Raw genomic sequence first — 12,972 nt, forward strand, 5'->3', positions numbered from 1 at the left:
ACTGATTCTGTAAAGATCACACACATTGCTCGAATAATAAACAGTGGGAGTATGAAACATAATTATATGCACAGCTGCTATAATTGGTGTGTCTATGAGCTGCTGAATGGCTCTTTGCATTTTCCTTAGTTTATTCATATACATGTATAGTTCGCTTCCTGTGACGTAACATGTATTTGAAGGCTGACACCTAATACTTTGCAATAATTTCTAGGAAAAAGAAGGATTATGTTAGATTTCTAAATGCAGAAAGGTCATATAAAATAGGTACAATTATACAGTATGGTATCTTATAAAATACAATCCATATACGTCAGTGGACAAGTCATAAAGGAACAAATAATGTTAGACTTTAAAATTAAAATATTCAATTAATAACTAAATATTTTATGTTTCTTTTTTCTTTAACAGATTGAAGTATTATCTCTTAAAATTTAGTTCATAGTTGACAAATAAAGTATAATTTAATGAATATATAACGCACCTTTTTTGTAATACATTTTACCATACTGTACATTAAACAAATTAATATGCAGACTAATATAAGTTGATGTATCTATGCTCTTGTCTATATCTATTCACTAAATAACCAGATTGTTTATTTATTTGTTTATTTATTTAGCTATTTTGATGTTGTTGTTGTTGTTGTTGGGTTTTTTTTTTTTTGGGAGGGGGGGGGGTTGCAAACTGCTGGCAAGTTTGTAGCCATATGTGGTCTATCTGAAAATGACCCATGGTATAAGGTGTGAATAAGTTTATTATAGTACAGTATCATAGTGCCTAGATTAGATAATGAAGCCATAATTATCTTTACGCTTTTGAATTTCAGTGCTTCTATTCGCCATCGCTCAAGATCTCAGCTGTCAAATATTGTCCCCGATACTCCATTTTTGACAGTACCGGACACATCTGAGGCTTTAACAAATGTTTCTCAGTATAAGGATGCAGAAAAGTCTACCATGGTGAGACACTTCATACAATATTGAGAAAGTAACTTGTTATATAAAAAGGAAATCCAGTAAGCAATGTTTGATGCTGAAAAATTATAAATCAAATGCCAAAGTGCTTTTCAAATACATAAACTAAAATAGGAGGAAATAAACTATCCTACGGGCAACTTCTCCATTTGTCCACTTCTCTGCACTTTGCACTGCTTGATACATCTCCCTCTATGTTGTCAACAAGAACCTCATCATTTAAATAATTTGCCTACAAGTTAGGGCCACAGTAGAAGTCATGTTTACAGGACAATAATTTCATGATTATGATTTTAGTCCACAAATGATGGGCTGGTGTGTGTTAGTGAGGGGTGAGGTGTTATTGGTTGATGTTGGTAAGTACTAAGGGAGTTATTCAGGTCGCAATAACCTCAGCCGCAGCAGTGCACACTCGCAGATACCGTCCGGCGTATGCTCGTCCGCCGAATGCATTCTGGTCGCAGTGGGTGGGAACGCCTCTGCCTTATTGTGGGGCTGGCGGGGGTGGCGACAGACCGTTGTGGGGGCAGTGCATCAAAAACGGGGGCAGGTCAGCGGCATCTTCGGGGCAGCTGCTCCCATCTAAAAAATGACGGCAGACCTCCTGCATACACAGCCTAGCTGCGGCTGCAGGGGGTTGTCCACAGTTGATGCGACCACATTTAAATTGCAGTCGCACCGCTAGGCAGGCCATTCTGCATGCTGGGCGGATTTGCCCTGTGATGGGCGGCCCCCAGCATGCGAAAGAACGGATTGCAGATTCTGCTTTTTAACAGAATCTGCAATTTGAACTGAATAACCCCCTAAATGTGAAGGCGGCAATGATGTATAATAATAAACATAGGAGTCTAGTGTTGTGCAAGACTACAAATGTTTTGCAGTTAATTGGAAGACACAGTGCTCCTGCATACAATAAATAAGCAATGGATTGCCATTTTTTTCTATTTACAATTGTTTATTAATGCTAGACAAACCTGATTTAGCCTTAACTAATAGTCACATTGTCAATCATCGGTGGCTTTGAAAATCTGATGTTTAGTAAATCTGCCCATTTGTGTCTTAATTTAGGATAGGTAGAACTGCACTTGCTACTGTGTATGACAAGCTTAATTTGATAATGTTGCATAGGCTATTGCTACATAACCATTTACTGACATTGTTTTCCTTTCTGTGGATAAATTATCAATTATCTTTTTTCTCATCATCTTCTAAAATCATATTCCTTAGTTATCATTTAGGTTCACAATCTTATGTTTTGTTTTAGCTGTTTCTACCTAAATGTAAATTACTTTCTTTTACAATCAATTCCTCAGTTTCAGTCTTAATGGCCCTACACATTGGCCGATCCGCCGCCGAGCTGCCCGACGGCGGATACGGCCGCCGGCGACCCGGCAGGGGAGGGGCAGTGACGGGGGAGTGAAGTTTCTTCACTCCCCCCGTCACCCGGCTGCATTGAAGTGCAGGCAAATATGGACGAGATCGTCCATATTGGCCTGCATGCACAGCCGACGGTGGACCAGCGATGAACGAGCTCGGGGCCGCGCATTGTTCATCGCTGGAGCCTCCACACTCAAAGATATGAACGTTATCTCGTTCATTTATGAACGAAATCGTTCATATCTTTGACTGATGTCAGCCAGTGTGTAGGGCCTACTAGTTACCATGGTTTTCTTTTTTTACATATTTTGCTACTTTCTTTGTACTGTATTTTGATGATGATTTTTCATTACCTCTAGTTTAACTTAAATTTAAATGTTTTATTTTCCTTTACTACCTAGAATAGTTTCTTATTTAACCCAATAGGTGTCTTTTATTGTCTGGGGATTGTTATGTGATGTGGGGCCTAATTCATGTTTGTACACAATGGGGGTCATTCCGAGTTCGCTCGCTAGCAGTTTTTAGCAGCCGTGCAAACGCTATGCCGCCGCCCACTGGGAGTGTATTTTAGCTTAGCAGAAGTGCGAACGGTTGTATCGCAAAGCGGCTACAAAACATTTTTGTGTAGTTTCAGAGTAGCTCAAACCCTACTCAACGCTTGCAATCACTTCAGACTATTCAGTTCCGGATTTGACGTCACAAACCCACCCAGCGTTCGCCCAGCCACGTCTGCGATTTTCCTGGCACGCATGCGTTTTTCCACACACTCCCTGAAAACGGTCAGTTGCCACCCAGAAACGCCCACTTCATGTCAATCACTCTGCGGAAAGCAGTGCGACTGAAATGCATCGCTAGACCCTGTGCAAAACTACATCGGCAGTTCTGCGCCGCATACACATGTGCAGAACTGCCGTTTTTTTAGCCTGATCGCTGCGCTGCAAACAAATGCAGCTAGCGATCAACTCGGAATGACCCCCATTGAGCGATGTTCACACAACAGAGCGATTATCAGCAGACTGCATTTGCTGTGATCACGTTGTTCAGGTATCAAGATGGAGAAGTGATTCGACCGCAAGTGACTGTATGGAGGTGTTAATGGGGAGTGGTTGCATTTGCAAGTGACTGTATGGAAGTGTTAATGGGGAGTGGTTGCATTTGCTGTGATCAGTGATTTGACGGCAAGTGACTGTATGGAGGTGTTAATGGGGAGTGGTTGGAAAAACGCAGGTGTGTCTAGGCCATTTTCGGGTGTGTATCTACCTGTGTGCTGGCAGACAGAATGGCAAACATAACTGTCAGGGGGAGGTTAGGGTTAGGCTCTGAGGGGAGGATCAGGGTTAGGCTACGGGAGGGGAGGTTAGGGTTAGGGAGAGAGTAAGGGGTAGGGTTAGGTTACTTCCGAAGAAGCGGCAGGATTCTGATCGTAGGGATGCCGTTGTCGGTATTCTCACCATCAGCATCCAGACTGTCGGGATCCCGTACCCAACCCACTGTGAATGTGTATGCAATAGCTGTAAGGGGAGGATCAGGGTTAGGCTGCGGGAGGGGAGGGTTAAGGTTAGGCTGCAGAAAGGGAGGATCAGGGTTAGGCTGCGGGAGGGGAGGGTTAAGGTTAGGCTGCAGAAAGGGAGGATCAGGGTTAGGCTGCGGGAGGGGACAGTTAGGATTAGGGAGAGAGTAAGGGGTAGGGTTAGGTTACTTCCAAAGAAGCGGCAGGATTCTGATCGTAGAGATGCCACTGTCAGTATTCTCACCGTCGGCATCCAGACTGTCGGGATCCTGTACCCAGTCCTCTGTGAATGTGTATACAATTGCAAATGAGTTTGCGATGGCTCCAGTGGGCATCACGTTTCATTTCTGGGCGGCAGCTTCACTTGCTAACATTAGCAGCTCCATACCCTAGAAAATTGCAAATTCAATTGCATTAGCTTCTAAACATGAATTAGGCCCCTGGTACGCACAGCATGAATTTAATTTTTTAAAACACAATGTATTTTGGTATTTGTGCTTTTATTTGAGAGTTCACTTTCCCAGTATACAAGCTTCTATAATTTTCTGGGCTGATTAAAGTTTTTCTATCTGAAATTTATCGTTTTTGCTGCATTTTTACTAAATGTTTTATTGAAACTAAAGTCAAATGTTATTTTTCCCCCCTTAATTCTTATTCAAATGCACATTAGATGTAATATGTGTTCTATTAGATGCTACAAAGTCCAGCACAGCGCACTCTCTAGATTATTTTCTGCCACTTGCAAACATCTTTTAAAATAGGTCAGCCTTTGTTTTATTGTCTAATATTATATCTAATTTTATACCTGGTTGGTAAAACCTTAGTCACGTGGAGGCTGCATTATTCTTTTCTACTTTTTCAATTTTGTAACAATGTTTGAATATCAGGATGATTGCTTATGCTGGGGGGCTTATAGCAAACCCCAGTCACTATTTTACTAGGGCTTATACATCTACTCAGGAAGACTTGAATTGTTGTAACCTTTACAGATATTTTCCCACTGGGCAGGTTTTAAACAGGTTTATACATAATTATAAGGCCATTCCCCTCTCCTAGCTAACCTACACTTCCCAACCATGCTATGTCCATTCCTAATCCACGGCCTGGACAAATCTCTGTTATTCCCACTATAACATAATTCTCTCCTAATATAATGACTTCTATTTCACCTATTTCATGTGGGAGAGTCCTCCTAGCAATAGCATTTCTACAGTATTTCAGATTTTTAGTGACACCTTTAATTTTACACACCTTATTATTGCCTTTTCTAAACCTGGAGCGTCACTATGCTTTGTGACACCCGGTGAGGTGGTAATACCCCATGCGCGCTATAACAAAAAGGGGGATGGTCTCTCAGGAAGGGGGCGTTACCTCATGGGAAGGGGCGTGGCATCACGTCCTGTCCCCATTTTCATCACCCTAGGGGTTCTGGAGATATCAGGCTGATCCCGGAGACTGTCTGTCTGCAATGCTGGTTCCTACACTGTGACAGGAGACAAGACTTGGCCCAAGCGCTCCATTAATGTTACAGTACAGCACCCGGCTCCTGTCACTGAGGAGGAGCCGGCATTTTGGTGTCACCTCTTGGCGGGTGACGCACCCCCGTCATGACGCCACTGTTCTAAAGACTTTTGCACTCCTTGTTTTCCCTAGACTAAGCCTTGTTGCAGACTACAATTTGTTTGCACACTTTCTCTATCTTCATCCTCCCAGCCAGTACCTACTGTACATAAATCTTCTCCTATACAACTAACACTCTTCAACCCAACCCCCCTTTCTGCACAGTTTTACCAGTGTCGGATTAACTACAGGACAAGCAGGGCAGTTTCCCAGGAGTCCACTGTGTCATATGTGAGCTGTTGTTTTCGTGTAGTATGATGTGAACTGGGGGCACTACAGTGTGCGAAACACCTTTGTGGTGCTGGGAGAATTGACACATTATACTTTTAAATAAAATCACCAAGCTATCTTTTTGAGAATTTTGTTGGTCGGGGCCCCCACAAATAAGTTGTCCTGGGACTTCAACAAATTTGAATAACGCCCTGCAGTAGTACCTGTAGCCCAGCAAAAAAATAAAGAATGACACAGTTCTCCCAAACCCTACAACCCTCCATCCTACACCCAGGGCTTCCAAGAGAAAACCTGGGCCTGGTACAACAACTTTCTGGCCTCCCCCCCTGGAGGGGGTGTGACCACAGTATACTGGGGGGCATGTCTAGCTCATGATACACCCACTCACAGGAGCATGGCATGCCTTTAAGCCAGGGCAGTAGAGAGCCTGGCTGGGCCCAGGTACAGTACTTTTCAGGGGGTATGGCCTAATAATAGGAGGCATGACCATGCAACCTTAGAAAAAAATACAGATTTTTTTACATTTTTACTTTAAGCACTTCCCTGGCCACACAGCAGCCCAGCACATAGCAGCCTGTGCTGGGCTGAGAAGAAAAGCTGCAGCTGCTGCTTTTAGGTACGGTGGGGGAGACCTGGGCCCGCACTGGGCCCCACCATCAGACATGGGCCCAGGTAATTTGTACCTCCCCCCACCCCCTCTCTCGGCGCCACTGCCTACACCAACATTTCAGCTACGTAATAAAGATGTGTGGTTTTTGAGGTGTAATACTGCAATAAATATGACTTTGGAGATCCTTGCTTTAAGGTGGCAGCCCACTTCTATTATCTTTACAGTATTATTGTTATTTTCCAGGATTTTGATGATGAAAATGTGGAGCCCGCTCCAGTTGCCAGAATTTTGAAGTATAATGCTCCAGAATGGCCATATATGTTACTTGGTTCACTGGGGGCTGCTGTAAATGGCGCTGTCAACCCTTTGTATGCTCTGCTTTTCAGTCAGATTCTTGGGGTAAGAACTTTCATTTGTGTATGCTAGAACCACTCTGTCGCCAATAATACTTTCCTACTGGCTTACTAACTTAATGTAGGCAACGTGTCAGAAGAAGAAAACAGTATACCAGCGCTGGCTGAGAATAATAAGACGGTTTGCTTAAATAAAAATATATAACAGATTTATTGTTACATTTAAAAACACAGGAATCGATTCCTATTACCCATAAATATGGCACTTGCAGATAATATTATCTCTCTGGATAAAAGATGGTTTTTCAACTCCCCTTAATTGTTCTGTATAAATCCTTATAGCTAGGACAGTCTCCAGAAAGCATACATCGGAACACAAAGGTAGTTACCAAATCCACAGTATGATATGATGGCATCAGCTTTAGGAAGAGTCCATTGCTAGCTGTAGAGATGGATCGGATCTTTGTTTACAAAGTGTCCTCAGTGATTGGAAGCTGGATTACACTGCTACCAGTGAAACGCGTTGAGCTTATTTATCTACCTGGATATCACTCTCATACCCATTTCTGGGACTGTCTAAACCTTGGCTCCAAATGGACACTTCCAATCACTGAGGACACTTTGCTAACAAAGATCCGATCCATCTCTACAGCTAGCAATGGACTCTTCCTAAAGCTGATGCCATCATATCATACTGTGGATTCGGTAACTACCTTTGTGTTCCGGTGTATGCTATCTGGACACTGTCCTAGCTATAAGGATTTATACAGAACAATTAAGGGGAGTTGAAAAACCATCTTTTATCCGGTGAGATAATATTATCTGCAAGTGCCATATTTATGGGTAATAGTAATCGATTCCTGTGTTTTTAAATGTAACAATAAATCTGTTATATATTTTTATTTAAGCAAACCGTCTTATTATTCTCAGCCAGCGCTGGTATACTGTTTTTCTTTTCTTTATTATTGGAGGACTTGACCATCCTCCTACCAGCTGCTGTTGACTGCGCACTTACGTATTTCTTTCATTCTTTACACAAAGTGTCAGAAGAAAGCTGTACTATATTTACTTATAACTCGGACATTACACTATAATCCTCCCTGTGCCTTATATACAGCTGCACTGGCGAGAGAAGCAGCAGGCTGACATGCCTGGCCAGGTTTTTTTTTTGAGGATTCTCTGAGACTTATATGTAGTTTCAGTTATATGCCAGAAATGTCTTTAGGTTTTTTATAGGTATTTCAGTTTTCCAACAATAACCAATATCTGGAACCCCTAACTATAACTGGCATCCGGATGATAGGTCGACAGTATCTAGGTCGACACCACATAGTCGACATGCATTAGGTTAACAGGTACAAAAGATCGACAGATGAAATGTCGATATGCATTAAGGTCAAAAGGTTCAAAAGGTCAACATGACAATTTGTCAAAACACAAATTGGCGACACAAGTTTTTTTGGTTGTTTTTTTTACATGTTTTCCCAACTTTTGCTTGATTTACTAACCACATGGACTACGATTGGGAATAGAAACCTGCGGCGAGCACAGCGGTAACGGAGAGAGGCACCTTGCTCAAAGAGTGGCGAGCTAAGCGAGCCTGCGGGGGTACATGTTTCCACTGACTGTGGTCACATATGATGAAACATATAAAATGACACTCAAAAAAAACCAAAAAAAAAACACCTTGTGTTGACCATTTCTGTGACGACCATTGTCATGTCGACCTTTTGTACCTGTCAAACTTACCCACCCAATGGTTGTTGGGGGGGCGGGTGTATGACCCTTAAAGTTTATACATTGGCTAAACCATAGCAACCGATCAAGCATTTTTCTTGTATTGACAATATTGCTGTACACAAGATAACTAATTGCTAATTGGTTTCTATGGTTTTAGTGCAGATTTAGTACACAGCAAATATCAAGTGTAAATGTTATTGAAAGCAATAAGCAATATTAGCAAAAACATAAAAAGTAGTCTCAGCTGTTCATAAAAGTGTTTTTCATGGGCATAGTTATAGTGGGTGCAGGTGGTGCCAATTGCTGTGGGGCCCAGAGCCTCAGTGAGCCCCTGACCTAGGTTATATAGTTGCATAGCAATTTCCTGGATTTGCCTGCTAAACCATTGGTACTGACACATTGACCAACCTGAATGGGCTGCCGTTCCATTTTTCAGTGAAAGGTCTGTGTAGTGGATGTTATAATAGTAAGGGGGTACTGTAAAGTGGCATAATTTGCACTAAGCACTGTAATGTGGCATACTCTGAACTGTAGGACACTATAATGTTACATAATATAAATTGGGGCATAATAAAGTGGAGACAGCAAAGTGGGGCATTAATGTGAACTGGGGACACTGTGTGTGTTAAATGCGCATTGTGGGAACTGTGCGGCAAAATGTGTATTGGAAGCCCTACAATGTGACATAACGTGCACTAGGGCACTACTACATATGGTTGCTAAAATTAACTAGCTCACTACTATGAGGCACAACATTAACTAAGGCACTACTATGGCTAAGAAAATAAACTAGGGCACTATTATGGGGCATAAAATGAACAAAAAAATTGCTTACAATGTTTGCTTTTATTTATCATCATATTTCTATGTTCTTGAATGACTATGATTTTCACTTCCTATTTCCCCATCGCTACCAATCATTAGCTCAGTATGTACCTCCAGCTAATATTTGTTCCTTGTCCTACAGACCTTCTCCCTACCCGATGAGCAAGAGCAGAGAGATCAAATCAATGGCATCTGTGTACTTTTCGTTGTTATTGGAGCCATATCTTTCCTGACACAATTCTTACAGGTAGTTATCATTCAAATTATGGACGCAGAGCAGTTATAGATCATTCTCTGAGCTGTTGTTCTGATTCTCTCCAGGGATATACATTTGCAAAGTCTGGAGAGCTGCTCACCAGGAGGTTGCGTAAGATCGGATTTCAATCCATGATGGGTCAGGAGGTCGGATGGTTCGATGACCCAAAAAATAGCCCTGGAGCTCTAACAACACGTCTTGCAACTGATGCATCACAAGTGCAAGGGGTAAGAAGGCTAGCATATAACTAAAGTATAGAAGGGTCTATTAATGAAGCAATGAAAAGTGTGGAGAAGTGAGCCATTGGAGAAGTTATCCATGGCAACCAATCTGCATTGAAGTAACATTTAGAATTTGCATACTATACAACTGTACGGAGCAGCTGATTGGTTGCAATGGGCAACTTCTCCACAGGCTCACTTCTCCACTCTTTTCACTGCTTCATGAACAGACTCCCTTGTGAGATAAATTACTGTGAACATTAAATGGGATATTTATCAAATCTTGTAAAGAGGACAAGTGGAGGTGTTGTCCATTGCAACCAATCATATTGTAGCTATCATTTGTCTAGCACATTCTATAAAATGATAGCTATAATTTGATTTGTTGATATGGGCAACACCTCCTCTTCTTTAGAAGGTTTGATAATTATCCCTCTAAGTGGGAGAGAAACTTACAGAGAGCAGAAATTTGAGCCATTTTATAAACTATGAGAAACTTAACCAGTGGAAAAACAAACCACACTGTATATGATCACTGAACGTCTGGATCTTTGCCATGTGCTCTGGCTATGGTGCCGCATGAACGTGGTTGGCAGATTATCACACATAGAAAATGATGGTGGTAACTGGCCCACTACATTTATAACAAAACACAAATAGAATCCAGATATAAAATGTAATTTGTTTTCTTGCTATTAATAATACATTTGGACAAATTGCACTCTGAACAGTCTATGGGTCAATTCATTTGAGTGCAAAGGAGACAAGTTGCTGTTGCAAAAACTTAGAAACAGCAGCGGAAATGCCCCACTTGCGTCCCAATCTTGCCATGGTCTCATGGATTTTTGTGTGCATTCTATGATGCTACGAACACAAATCCACAAGTCCAGTGGTACAATAAGGGTGACATACAGTTAGGTCCATATATATTTGGACACTGACACAATTTTTATCATTTTGAATTTGTAAGCCACCACAATGGATTTGAAATTAAACACTGGAGATGCAACTGAAGTGCAGATTTTCAGCAGTAATTTAAGGGTTTAAACAAATTTATTTTAAGTAAACTGTAGGAATTGTAACCATGTTTATACACAGATGCCTATTTTCGGGGGCTTAAATGTAATTGAACAAATTAACATAATCAAAAATAAAATGTTAATTTTTAATTCTTTGTCAAGAATACTTTGCTGGAAATGATAATGGCAAAGTCTGGACACTATGGACATCACCAAAAGATGGGTTTCCTCCTTAGTTATGCTTTGTCAGACCTTTACTGCAGAAGTCTTCAGTTGTTTCTGGGTCTTTCTGCCTTTAATTTTGTCTTCAGCAAGTTAAATGCATGCTCGGTCAGGTTGAGATCAGGTGATTGACTTGGCTAATGCTGAACATTCCACTCCTTTGCCTTAATAAACTCCTGGGTTGCTTTCGCAGTATGTTTTAGGTCATTTTCCATCTGTAATGTGGACGGAGAACCGTCCAATCAGCTTTGCGGAATATAGCTGAATCTGAGCATACAGTATATCCCTATACACTTCAGAATTCATCTGTCTGCTTCTGTCTTCTGTCACATCATCAATAAACACTAGTGACCCTGTGACACTGGAAGCCATGCAGGAACATGCCATCACACTACCTCTACAGTGTTTTACAAATGATGTGGCATGCTTTGGATCATGAGCCATTTCAAGCCTTCCTCATACTTTCTTCTTCCCATCATCCTGGTACAGGTTGATCTTAGTTTCATCTGTCTAGAGAATGCTGTTCCAGAATTGGCCTTGCTTTTTTATGTGTTTTTTTTTTTTTTTTGCAAAGCCTATTCATGAGGCTTATGAATGGTTTGCACCTTGTGGCGATCCCTCTGTATTTTCTCTCATGAAGTCTTTTCTATATAGTAGACTTAGATAATGATATGCCTGCCTCCTGGAGAGTGTTCTTGGCTGGATGTTGTGGAGGGTTTTCTTTATTATGGAAAGGATCCTGCAATCATCCACCACTGTTGTCTTCAGAGGACACCGGAGTATTCATTTTTTTCTCTGAATGTACCAAACTGTTGATTTCGTCATTTCTAAGGTTCCTACTATCTCTTTTTTTTTTTTTAAAGTTAGGGTTTTTATTGAGATTGATCAATAACCAAAACAATATCGAAGTTGTACAGGTCAAGATATTGAACATGCATATAAAAGATTTTACAGGCTGCATTAGAGTGGAATATACAGTTCCATGACAATACAGGCTATCAAGTAATAGCAGTATGTACCCTGTGTAAATTCAAGCATGTACATGATCAGTCTCATTTTATTTTTCATTTATAGTATAGGACCTATACCAAAACAGAGAAAAAACGTATTAAAAGTAAAAAACAAAAAAGAGAAAGAAGAAGAAATAAAAAACAGGAAAGAGTAAGAAAAAGTACAAGAGTAAATGCAAAGACAATAGAAGAGGGAATGGCAGAGGTGTTAGAGGTATTAGCAGAGTCCGGGTATTAATAAAGAACGCGCGAGGTACCATGGGGACCAAATGTTGTGGAATTGGGCCACAGTGTTATTCCTCAGACTGGTAATATATTCCATATTGGCTATATAATTAATCCTAGCCATCAGTAATGCCTTGGAGGGTGGTTTATGGTCCTTCCAACATTTAGCAATCAGAGATTTGGCCGCCATGCAGATTTGCATAGCAAGATTATCTTGGATTTTGGGTAGTGACGATATGGGGGCATGAAGTAAAGCGATTTCAGGAGAGAGATCCACGTTATGTCCGCAAGTTTGGGCGATGAGCGCTCCAACTGTGTTCCAGAGGGGGGCGAATAGAGGGGCAGGTCCACCATACATGGAAAAAGGTGCCCTCCTCTCCACAAAGTCTCCAGCATAAATTCGAGGTTGCGGGGAAAATGGAATGAAGTCTGGAGGGGACTAAATACCATCTGGTATAAACTTTGTAACATGTCTCCCTAATTGCCACACTAATAGAAGCTTTAGCAGTGCGCAATCTAATTTCTTCCCATTGATCATCTTCCAACGGATGGGAGAGATCTGATTCCCAGGCTAGTTCATGGGGTTAACGGGCAGGAGGATCTGGAGTCAAAATAGAGTTGTATATTGTTGAGATATTCCCCTTTTTGCCAATCGGAAGTATACACATATGTTCAAAGGAGGTGGGTGATCTCAAAGGGGTAGTTTTAAGCTGAGATTTATGAAAGCTATTAATTTGAATGTAATGGTAATGACACGAGGATGGAATACCGAGGCG

The 12,972-nt window shown here is 41.3% G+C and overlaps 2 protein-coding genes across 5 annotated transcripts in view; one reads left to right on the forward strand and one right to left on the reverse strand.

The window, feature by feature from the left end:
• LOC134944743 (bile salt export pump-like) overlaps nucleotides 1-12,972 on the forward strand; it is a 177,023-nt gene that overhangs the window by 127,981 nt on the left and 36,070 nt on the right. Inside the window, exons 19-22 of the mRNA XM_063933575.1 lie at nucleotides 830-962; nucleotides 6,569-6,724; nucleotides 9,386-9,490; nucleotides 9,565-9,726. Of these exons, the coding sequence (XP_063789645.1) occupies nucleotides 830-962; nucleotides 6,569-6,724; nucleotides 9,386-9,490; nucleotides 9,565-9,726 (556 nt within the window). The remainder of the gene's footprint in view (nucleotides 1-829; nucleotides 963-6,568; nucleotides 6,725-9,385; nucleotides 9,491-9,564; nucleotides 9,727-12,972) is intronic.
• Nucleotides 1-12,972, reverse strand: part of LOC134944745 (uncharacterized protein DDB_G0284459-like) — a 164,770-nt gene that overhangs the window by 124,946 nt on the left and 26,852 nt on the right. Inside the window, exon 1 of one of the 4 annotated variants that reach the window (XM_063933576.1) lies at nucleotides 4,109-4,247. The exons of the other annotated variants lie outside the window; for them this stretch is intronic. Coding sequence (XP_063789646.1) covers nucleotides 4,109-4,199 — 91 coding nt within the window. The 5' untranslated portion in view covers nucleotides 4,200-4,247. Of the gene's footprint in view, nucleotides 1-4,108; nucleotides 4,248-12,972 lie in introns of those variants that run through there. 4 annotated transcript variants of the gene reach the window in all.

The sequence above is a fragment of the Pseudophryne corroboree genome, chromosome 7 (assembly GCF_028390025.1).
Source record: "Pseudophryne corroboree isolate aPseCor3 chromosome 7, aPseCor3.hap2, whole genome shotgun sequence".
NCBI lineage: Eukaryota > Metazoa > Chordata > Amphibia > Anura > Myobatrachidae > Pseudophryne > Pseudophryne corroboree.